The sequence below is a fragment of the Muntiacus reevesi genome, chromosome 5 (genome assembly GCF_963930625.1).
Source record: "Muntiacus reevesi chromosome 5, mMunRee1.1, whole genome shotgun sequence".
NCBI classification, from domain to species: Eukaryota; Metazoa; Chordata; class Mammalia; order Artiodactyla; family Cervidae; genus Muntiacus; species Muntiacus reevesi.
The window spans coordinates 50,483,355-50,494,804 of NC_089253.1; the positions used below are offsets into that span (position 1 = coordinate 50,483,355).

The 11,450-nt window shown below is 45.8% G+C and overlaps 1 protein-coding gene across 5 annotated transcripts in view; it reads left to right on the forward strand.

Moving 5' to 3' along the window:
• Positions 1 to 7,638, forward strand: part of ATP2B4 (ATPase plasma membrane Ca2+ transporting 4) — a 104,651-nt gene extending 97,013 nt beyond the window's left edge. For 4 of the 5 annotated variants that reach the window (XM_065938193.1, XM_065938189.1, XM_065938191.1 and 1 more), the window contains one exon: positions 3,164 to 7,638. In XM_065938193.1, coding sequence (XP_065794265.1) covers positions 3,164 to 3,478 — 315 coding nt within the window. In that variant the 3' untranslated portion in view covers positions 3,479 to 7,638. The remainder of the gene's footprint in view (positions 1 to 3,163) is intronic. The other variant, XM_065938192.1, reaches the window with a different exon arrangement.
• The last annotated feature ends 3,812 nt before the right edge of the window (positions 7,639 to 11,450 follow it).

An 11,450-nucleotide genomic window follows, 5' to 3' on the forward strand; every position in this document is an offset into this window, starting at 1 on the left:
CTCTCTGCATGCTAAGTCGCTTCAGTCACGTCTGACTCTTTGTGACCCTGTGGTCTATAGCCCGCCAGGCTTCTCTGTCCATGGGATTCTCCAGGCAAGAATACTGGAGTGGGTTGCCATGCCCTTCTCCAGGGGATCTTCCTGAGCTAGGAATCGAACCTGTGTCTCTTATGTCTCCTGCATTGGCAGGCAGGTTCTTTACCACTACCCCCACTTGGGAAACCCAAGATTTCCCTCTCTAGGAAGGCCCTAATTCCTTCACTTCCCTTGATTTCTGCAAAGGAAAACTGCAGAATACCAGCTGAAGAAAAAGGAGTCTTCATCTTCCCATTCATTGAACTCCAGAGAGTGGCCCTTAGCACTCATGCCTAATCTAAGGTCCAGCCTGGTTTGGACCTCTGAGCCATGAGAAAGAGTTGCTCTTCAATCAGCCACTTTGACCTGTAGGATAAGCACTGCAGAAGGGACGTTTCCCAGAGACTCTGAGCGATGGTGACTGGGGAAGAAAAGGCTGACTGGCCGAGTGGAGAGGGCCGGAAGCTTGCCCAGCACCCGCCTCTGTCTCTGTCTTGTCCCCCACACACTGCTCGGGCGCCAGGCACTGTGTACCAGGAAGGGAGGCTGCCTCCGCCTGGGCCGGGCTGGTGATGAGCTAGCTGTGTGCTGGGCATCCGTGCGTGTCACAGTCTCTGAGGTCAGCGCCGGGATGGAGGGGCCTTCTGGTGCAACCAACACCCTCTGCCCACCACCCTCCTGTCCACCTCCAGCCCACCAGACGGTGCTTCCGAGCTCTCTGACTCCTCTTCTCAAGCTTCCCTTACAGGCGGCTGCTTTCTCTTTAGAGTCCAGAGCCCTGTTATCTAGCTGGATGACTGTTCCTTGCTCCCCTAAAGAAGAAACTGTCCCTATCTTTTCCATCCCCACGTCACCTTCATCTCCCTTATTATTTGCCTGTAACAGTGACTCATCCCCCCAACAGGTGAGACGAAAAGCCAGGAAACAGGGCTCCAGAACCTCATTGCAACCCCTGTTTTTAAACATCTGTTTTCTAGATTGGACTTCACATATAATTGTTTTAACAAAGTATTCAGTTGCTTCAAAAAAAAAAAAAAAAAAAAACAGAAGCAGGAAGTTTGAAAATTACAGATACTGAAGATGATCAGCTCATGGTATAGAGGTACCTGTTACCTGTAGCACCTACTAGAAATGTGATCGGAAGAGTGAGTGAAAACTGTGGGCTGTGCTACCACCCCTTCAGGGGGGAGTATGGCTTTGAGCCCATCTCCCAACTAGGGTGTTGGATTTGATCTCACTTAATCCAAGTTGCTTTGCTCTAAGATTTGACCCCTGAAAACCAGATGTAACCTGTATTCCATCTGATCTTACCGAAAGGATAGAAGAATAGATCCTAACTTTGTGTGTAGCAAGGCGAATGTGTACCCAGGTCCCTCGATTCTTCTTGGCTGAAGCGCTGAGCTGATCTCACCGAGTGACACCATCCTCTGCCTTCCGAGCTCTGGGTGCCCTCTGTCCTGTGGGTGTGCCCGTGTGCTGTGGAGTGAGACAAGATAAAGAAAGCCTTAGCCAGCAGAGATGCAGCTTCACTTCTGAGGGTTCTGTACAGTGACAGGAAGCCTTGAGACAAGCCGTACAGTTTATTTGCCTGTCTCTCTGTGTGCTCTGCTGGATCCATATTCTTCAGGAAAGTATTCTTTGCTGAAAGAGCAGTGTGATGGAGGAGGTACCCTACCCCAGCCACCATCACTTCTCTTCCCTCTCCCACCTCAACAGTCTCTCCTGCATTATTTCCATTTCTTTTCTGATGAAACAACTTTGGGATAAGTCTAGGATCAGCCACCTCCTGAGAACTAAAACTGTCCTACGACCACTTGCTTTTCCCCTCTCTCTCCAGCCTCTCGGGATCCCACCTTGCCCCCTTACTCCAGTTTTAGCAACCCAAGTTCTAAAGCGTACCTCAGAGAGGTTTCCTGTTCAGAAAAACAGCTGCCAGAAGAGCTGGTGCCTATGGATAAAGTGAAGGCTGGGCAGAGGGATCAGTGATGGTCAAGTGTTTCTTCTCTTCTAAACTGAGCCCCTTCCTTTGTTGTGCAGTGAGCAAAGCCTGTGGCTCTGAGAGGCAGTGTGTTCCCCTCTGCCCAAACTGCAGGTGGTTTCCTTTCCTCCATCCTCTTGGTCCATCCCATCAGAAAAACCTCCTGGCCTGAGTGGCTTCTGTTCTGACCCCACGCTCTCCCTCCCCTACCTAAGATTATGTTCCTCTTCGTAATTTACAAACAGCTGGAGAAAGCTTTATGACTCGGCACCGCTGCTGTGTGTCAGAGTCATGGCCGCACGTGTCCAGCCTCATCTGAACTGAGAGGGGGCAACTGTGATGCCTGTTTTTATCCATCTCTTCAAGGGGAGGGACTGCAGGAGTGGAGTTCTGCTTTGTTTGGGGGAAGAGGACATGGTGGAGATTGTGGGATATAAACATATGCATGTTTCCTGACTGAAAGAGCAGTTATTAGATTGGAGAGCATAAGAATTCTGATTTCTTGCATGCTGCTAACACAACTGCACGGTATTGTCTGCCTTGCCGCACAGCATTCCTGGTCGCTTGTCACCCAACGTGTATTGTGTGCAAATTGATATGTGTTTGGCTTATTGAGGGTTTTCAACAGATAACTAAACTTCAATGTGTAATCTTCCATTCCACACTCACAAAATATTTGGCCCCAACACAGAAATCCACTTGTCTGGATCAACTTTTAAGTTTGACTATCAAATTACACCTAATTCCAATGTCCTTGCCTTCCATCCAAAAGAACTAATGAATCTTTTTGTTTCCTATTTAATTTCAAGAGTAGATTGTTTGGGAATGCTAACTTTGCTTTGGGGTTTCTACTTTTTTTATGCAGCTTTGAAATATTCTAGTTGTTTGTCATTATTCACTCTCCCCACCCCCACCTCAGTGCTTGAAATTTAAGTCACATGATGTTCTAGTGTTTCATGGTCTCTTCTCATGCGTCTGGTCTGGGTTGTGGAGCAGTAGTGTTCTGTAGTTTGGGCTTTGTTTCTGTCATCAAACCACCCAGTTCCCTGTTCTGCTGACCAGTTCTCACCGCTGCATTTTCTCACCCTCCTTTTCCTTCCCCTGGTGTAGATCAAAGTGGTCAAAGCGTTCCATAGTTCCCTCCACGAAAGCATTCAGAAACCCAGGAACCAAAACTCCATCCACAACTTCATGACCCACCCTGAATTCACCATAGATGAGGAGGGGCCGCGGACACCACTCCTGGATGAGCAAGAAGAGGAAATTTTTGAAAAGGTGTCTAAGCCTGGGACGAAGATGCCCTCGCCGGATGGTGAGGTCACTCCACAGACCAACAGAAACAACAGTTCGGTGGATTGCTGCCAAGTACAAATTGTTGCTTCCCACTCGGACAGCCCTCTACACAGCCTGGAGACGTCAGTTTGAACTTCATCCTCTGATTCCCATTCCTGCCTTCCCTATCTCCCTTTTCATCTGTCCCATCAGTAAGGTGATGATGGGAGTTTTCACTGTCATGTTAGCTGCTCCCAAGTATGTGTGAACCGCACCTGACCATGAAGAGGCAAGAGCACAGACCCACAAGGACTTTAACTGAAACTTGAGTTGGGGTTTGTAGCAGGACCCAGTTAAGCCCCAGGCAAGTGATGAGTGGTGGATCTATTCCTTGGATGTGTCAGTAGTCATTTTGAGAGAAATGATGAAAATCATCTTGGCGTCTACCCCACCTCTAGTTTTCCCCAGTATTCATGCCTATGTCACTAGTCTCCTTACTTCTGGATTTTTACCCTATGAGTCTATGCTGTTTATGAGCTCAGTTCAAAATTCAGAGCTACAAACATCATCAAATGAAATGTGTTGAGGTAAGAATGGAAGGTACAGATTCAGCATATAGAGTGATTGTTTTAAAACAATTTTTCCATTTTGAAAACTTATACCTAAGGCCCTTAACCTCTTTCTGCCCTTCCAATCAAACCTCCCCACAATCTCTTGGTCCTTTGTGACCATTGTCTTCCTTACCTTCACTCTTTTTTAAGTTGTGATGATTAAGAAAATGGAAAGAATATGGGTGAGTTGAGTCAACTTTGACCTTTCTCCCTTCTGGCCCCAATGAAACTCTTGATTTATTTCTAGAGACAGATACATTTCTTTGCCAATGGTCCTTTGGAAGCAGTTGAGCGCAGGTAATACGATATCCCTGTCATTGCCAGGTTGTCTACTTCTAAACTGCCATCTTGTCAGGCCTGTGGTTTCTAAGTGCCAGGAAGATGAACCTTGACCACAAAGCTTACGTGTATGTGGTTTGTAGTTTTTACCTGAAGCCTGAGCTTTCTCCTGTTCCTAAAGTGGTGGCAAAGGGATGAATTAAGGTTGACCCTGCCTCCTGACTGAACTTGGATATTAAGGAACAGAAGCTGGCAGATCTAGGACAAGACAGACCATCGAAGCCAACTATGAGTCCTCCTTGGGGTAACCACTACTGCTTTCAAAGCCATCTGCTAAGGCTTTTCTCGGGTAGGGCCTGATTGTTGGGGGAGTGAGGATTGAGGAGGCGTGGGAGAGGCCAAAGTGCCCTTGCAGCAGGATCTGAGAAGCCAGAAACCTGGAGCTCAGGTGACTGGGGTCAGCTTGGACATTGCCTTCAGTTTTCTAATTCTACTCTACTGTGTCCCTTGACTCATCTAGTCACTGAAAGGGCCCCAGCCTTTCTCATATATTCTGATTTTGAAAATATATGGCTCCAGTGACACTCTGCTGACTTAAAGGAGCAAAGGGAGGCTCCCCCCGACTCCCACTCCCTACACCCTGCTCAAGCCCCTTCTAGAATTCTCACTGCGGCCCAAGGAGGCCCTGTGCCTTCCCCCCTTGAGCACTGCCCAAAGTATCCCCTTCCCCACCTGGCTCTCAGGAGCCAGGGAATTGACTAGGAGATTTTTTAAGTGTTCCTTAATGTGACGGGGTGGAGCCGCACGTGCAGTTTCTCCATTTCTCTCCCTGCTGTGCTGACATAAGCTCCTTCGTGCAAGAGTCAGCCCATGTCTGCCGAGTCCCATCTCCACTGGATAAATGAAGCCTCTCCCCTCTTTCTCGAGTGACGGGACTGGGGAGAAGGGCCCTGAGGCGGCTGGGGACTGCTGCATGTCCACCTGGGGGTCCGGTGACCTGGCCTGTCGTCTGCAGCCTTCTCCTGTGGCTCCCTCCTCCCTCCCTCTCTCACCAGAGCTGCCCTAGGAAGGAGAAGTAAAGAAACGGTGCCTGCACATCCGTTAGTGCATCAGCCCCCAAGTCTGATTCTGGTTTTGTCAAAGTTGCATGCTTCAGTGATCTCTTTTTCCTCCGTCTTCAGTACTAATGGGGAAAAAATAGGTCACCTGAGGTGTTCGGTGTTCACATATATATTTATTAAGTAATTGGAAGATTTAGTTCTGTCGAGTCTTTTATTACCTCAGATCAATTTTTTAAAACAAACTTTGGAGGCTATTTTATCATTCCTGCTCCCAAAAGACTCTCATGGTGCCTGACAAGTTTACTCTTGAGGGCTTGTGTCTACTTGTTTAAAGTCAATGGGATTTTTTGTGTGTATTCTGGTTTCCATAGTAAGAAAGAAAACATAGAAATATTATGCAAACAATATATAGTTTTCTTTAGATCACAAACTGATACTTTTTGAGTCAGCCATATGTATTTTGTTTAAAGGATTTAAAATAAAGTGCTGTCATGTGACCCTGTGGAAGGGGGCACATAACCAACTGTTAGACATGACAGGTGACTTACAGTGTATTTGCAATTGGTTTTAAAACCAATGCACCACACTACCTTTCTCCAAACAGCCATCTTTATGCTTAGGGGGAAGAATTTTGTTGGATTCTAGAACTTTTTAATATAAATTTTGCTGATATGGAATTGAGCAAGTTTAAGTGTTTATGTGCATATATTTTTTATATATTTTTTTTCCTATTCAGTTTCAGTGATCCAACTGGCAGTGAATAAATATGGCATAAGTTAATAAAGCTTTCCCCAAAAAATGGTGCTTTGGATTTGAAAAGAGTCTGATGGGGAAAAGGGGGAAATATTATCCTAGATTCCTCTCTTGATAAAACTAGAAAAATGGGCAGTAGATTACCAATGGGAAGGAAGGCATCCAGGAAGAAGGAACAACTGGCAGGAAATAAGTGCACATCCCCATGGAAATGGGTATTAAGAACTAGTGATCAGGATCAGGGACCTCGGGTAGATTTATATTTCTTGAAGAACAGCTAGTAGAGTGGTACCCAAGACACTGGGCTGAATGGGTACTCTGATTTGGGGGTTGCATTTTTTATGGTTCTTTCACCTCCTGTTGCCCCTGGAGTTTTCCATTAGTGATTTCTTTGTGCAAAGATTTGATTTGAGACTTCTCCCCCTCCCCGAGAAAAGTTTCATGCAATATATTAGATGGCAGATAATAGCTCTACACAGAAAAATAAAGGCTGGTTCTAGCCCTAGGTGACAATCTTGACTAGATCCTTCCCATAGGTGTCCTCTGCTTCTAAAATGACTCTCCATCTCTAAGTGTGGTAGAGAGACCAAGAAATCCCGCAGGCACTTGTGAGTTCTTCAGGGTTTGCATTTCTTCTTCCCTTGAACTTCAGAGGGGAGAGTCCGCACAGTTAAATCTGAGTGATTACCTCATTGCCAAAACCCAGGGGCATGGCAAGCTCACGAAACCTCTAAACTCATCACTTCTCTTTCCTGTCTTCCCTGCCTAGTGACTGAAGCAGCCCCTGATGCCATCCCAAAGTGCATACTTCCTCTTCCTCCCTCTGCACAGCTGGGGACCCCCTCACTGCAGGGGTGGGGGTGGAACCCTTTGTAAATGCCTGCTCTTCTTCAGCCTTTACAGGCTGTTGCTCAGAACAGACCAGACATCCTTCTGTTTAGCTCAGTGCTGTCCTTACATTCCCAGCCTGCTGTTAGACCTGCTGTCCCCTTTCCTCCTGATTAGGAGAGGTGGGGGGAGGTGAGCTCCCCATGACTGAATTGGCCTTTGGTTCTTGTTTTCTCCCTGTATGTATATATGCCATATGTGAATATGCCATATATATATGTGCCAACAAACCTATCTACATTGTTTCAAATTAGCACACAGATAGGAATTTTGAGTTTCTTTTTTTTTTTTTTCTTTTCAGTAACTAGCATAACAGGCACTGGTATTTTGTATAAAAGAAAAAAAAAAAACCAGAAGATTGATTATCGTGATCTGCATGACATACACAAACAGTGATATCAAAGCAATGTGTATCCCAGTGTGTGTTGCTATAATCTACAGTTCAGCTAAACAGTACACCCAATCTGTATTTGCATTTTAATATTATTTAAGCTCTCTGTACAATGTTTTGCATGTATTTATATGGTTCTTAGGAAAAAAATGCTATAAATGGCAATTCTGAAATTCAAATATGTTGTTCCATTGAGATAGGAAGAATGGAAGGGGAGTTTTAAAAGAAGGAAAAAAGAGATCTTTTTTTTTTAGAACCAGTGAAGCTGTTGCTGATGAGCAGAAACCAAACTATTGTGCACTGAGAATAAAAATCCATGCCCACTTGTGACTGTGCTATCCTCTGTATGTATCCACTTTTGGGTAAGGTCACTGGTTGTTGAGATTGAGAAGGGCCCTGCCACGGCCACGTTGAAAGCCCATCTGTGCAAGCCCAGGACTCAGCCTATTACTGGATCCTAAAGTGTTTCTCTGCCAACACTTCCCTTTAGTGATTCACAGCCCTGGTTGCCAGTTTCATTCCCTTAAGAAATGAGCTTTGCTCTGCCCACCTTGGTTAGAATCTGCAATCAGAGAACTATGAAGCTGGGGCTTTTGAAAAAGGATGAATATGGAAGGATGAAAAAGAGTCAGGTTTGGCAGTCCTTTCTTTCTTTGTTTTAATTTTTAATGAAATGCCTATCAGGAAAATTAGTTTCCCTTATGTTAGCAGCTGGACTTCCCTCGGAGCTGAGTCGGTAAAGAATCTGCCTGCAACACAGGAGACCCAGGTTTGATCCCTGGGTGGGAAAGATCCCCTGGAGGAGGAAATGGCAACCCACTCCAGTATTCTTGCCTGGAGAATCCCATGGACAGAGGAGCCTGGCAGGCTGCAGTCCACGGGGTCACAAGAGTCGGACACGACTTAGCAACCAAACCACCACATATTAGCAGCTATTCCCTACCTTCCTTCTGGAGTTCTTCAGTTCCCACCCTCCCAAAGGTTTTTGGGGGATTGAGAATTTGTTTGTTTTAGCTGTTCTATTCACTGGGTCTCTAGCATGACTAATATTAGACCTTAGTTTCAGGTCAAAACACCTTTTAGGTCAAAACAGGTCATTTAGGTTCTGAGCTTTCACATCTCAGAATTCAGAACTCCTCCCAGCAACTCTCATCCAGATGCATCTACTCTCCTTTAAAATAGCAAGGAAGGAAAAGATTTGTTGACCCCCCAAGGTATTTTAGGGAAAGTATGATGTTGAGGAATAGCCCAACTCTCCTGGCTGTTTGAACAGGTCGATTCTGAAGGAGGAACCAGCCACGGTCGGTAGTCGTCTGTAATGAGCAGTCTCACCCACTTTCCTGCCTGTTCCAGGTTGCTCTCCACAGGCACAGTCACATTGCCCACCTAGGTTCTTTCAAACATGCTGGGAGAAAATAACTAATAACAAACCAAACAAACAGGGCCTGGGACTTACTTGAAAACAGAAATCATTCACAAAACAGGACTAAAGTCTTTTTCTTTCCTTTGTAGCTTCCATCCCAAATATCCTTACTTAAACGGGATGCAAAATACACACACGCACACAACTCGAGTCCTTTCTAAAGTTCGGCGCGGTGTTTCCCCCCTCACTCTCACCTTGTCTTTGTTGGGCCCCAGATCTGTGCCTCTGCCACATCAAACAGGATCTCAAGGAGCCACACCTCCCAACCCCAGGGTGTGCTGAGGCATGAAGCAGCGCTTCAGGGCAGCTTTCTGGCAGAGACCAGTGTTTCCTAAGACATTGGTTTAATGGGTATATAGCCAGCCAGCTCCTTAGGCTTGAGTTACCACATGGGAAAAAATGTTCTTTTCTTCCATCTTTTCCTACCCTCATTTCCTGGGGGAAAAAAAAAAAAAGCAGTTTCTTTGCCCTCCATCTTTAATAATGGTTTGTGAGTCTCCCCTTTCTCTACTACTGTATCCTCTCCCTGTGGCCACTGGGTTTGTTTGAAACTCTCCACCAGCACTGACTGACCCCAGCACTGACTGACCCCACCCCCAGCCCCCCGCCCCACCCCACCACCCTGGCCCACCCAAGTGTATACACACAGCCAGACAACTGCCTAACTTATTCTGGGGAAATCCAAGGATGATTCACTAGGTACCAGTAAGCTGGTTACCAACCCTTGACCTGGGTCTATTAGGGCATGGCCTCCATGCCACTGCAAGCAGGATAAAAATGGTATGTCCTTTACCAGCAGATTTTGAAACCTGTTATAAATAAAACGTGCACCTGTTACTATCTGTGTAACATCATTAACATCCAGTTGTCCCCCAAATGAACCTGAGCTATGAGGACTAATAGTCAACTAGATTCATAGACCAGCATACTTTTAGCCTTGCCTTCTAGCCTTTTAGGCAGTGACTTCTGGGTTCTGCTGCTGCTAAGTCACTTCAGTCATGTCTGACTCTGTGTGACCCCATAGACGGCAGCCCACCAGGCTCCTCCGTCTCTGGGAGTCTCCAGGCAAGAACACTGGAGTGGGTTGCCATTTCCTTCTCCAATGCATGAAAGCGAAAAGTGAAAGTGAAGTCGCTCAGTGTCCAACTTAGCAACACTATGGACTGCAGCCTACCAAGCTCCTCGTCCATGGGATTCTCCAGGCAAGAGTACTGGAGTGGGGTGCCTTTGCTCTGGGTTCTGGGCCTGCCTGTGTCCTGAAGGAACCAATCGTATACCTCCTCTGAAATCTATTTCAAAGCATGTCTCCCAGTTCTCAGAAGATGCAGTACTTGAGCTGAGTGGCCAGTGCCGTCACACTCAGAGCTGGCTGCAGCCCCTGGGTTCAGGCCTGGGCACCACATGGTTTCTCTGATGTCCCCTGGACTAATGGCCATGGAGACCATCCTCTAAACAGCACGACTGATTAGGTTAGGTTTCTTGTTTTAACTCCAGATCTTCATATCTTGGCCTTATTTAAAGCAAATATAGGGGACTCCTTGGAAGTCCCCCTGGAGAAGGAAATGGCAACCCACTCCAATATTCTTGCCTGGACAATCCCAAGAACAGGAGCCTGGTAGGCTACAGTCCATGGGAGTCACAAAGAGTCAGACACAACTGAGCAACTTTCACTGGAAGTCCAGCGGTTAGGACTCTGCTTTCACTGTCAACGGCGCAGGTTCAATCCCTGGTCAGGGAAATAAGATCTCGCAAGCTGCACAACATGGCCAAAAAATAATAATAATAAAATTTTATAATAAAGCAAATATATATGAAAACTGGAAAAGGATGTGACACTGGGGAGAGAAGGGCTGGAAACTACTGATTGCCTTCAGACGCGGTTACCCAGACTCTTCATTTGAGTTAAGCATTTCCCGTCTTTCCCATTAAACCCTTGAACTGAAATTGCTGCTGATCAGGTAGGAGAGAAAAGGAGTTGAATGTTCTTCTGCTCACCCTATGGTGGAGAAGCTTAAACAGAGTAATTAGATGGAGTAAAATCCTGATATAAACTCTGCTTCTTGACTGGCTTGATTTTCCATTTCTAGAAGGAAAAAGTGGAACTATATCAATGATTTTCAAGCTACATTTTAAAGACCTGAAAGGGATTCCTTAGTGATGATTCAGAGCCCACGGGTATTCAACAAAAGGAGCATTTTTTTAATATATACAAGTATTTGACTTCTGGGTCAGCTGACTTAAAATGACTTAAAATGACTTAAAAGCCTTATGAACTAGCCATCTCTAAGGGCCCCCAGCTCTGAAATGCTGAGGTTCTAGTGAACAAAATCATCAGTGCTGAAATGATCCAAATGTGGGTGACACTGTCACAAGTTGTGTGAATAAATGCACAAGCCAGCCTAACTGGGATCCTGTCTTTCTTGTCTCCTACTATAGTTATTAATGTAACATAAATAATATAAAGTAAAAGTTTCTGATTATAGATCCTTCTGCTGAGATTGTTATCTGGCTGTTCTGTGTTGGCATTTGTTGGGAAAGAGCAGTAGTTTGGGAATCCAGAGACCTAATCCAATGGAGTGGCATGAAATTAGAGAAGCAAGAGGGCTCATCTGAGCTTTGGTAGAAAGAGCTAGCCAGGAATTCGAAGGCCTGTGTTATAATCCCAACACTGGGACGTCCCTGGTAGTCCAGTGGCCAAGGCTCTGAACTTCCCAATGCA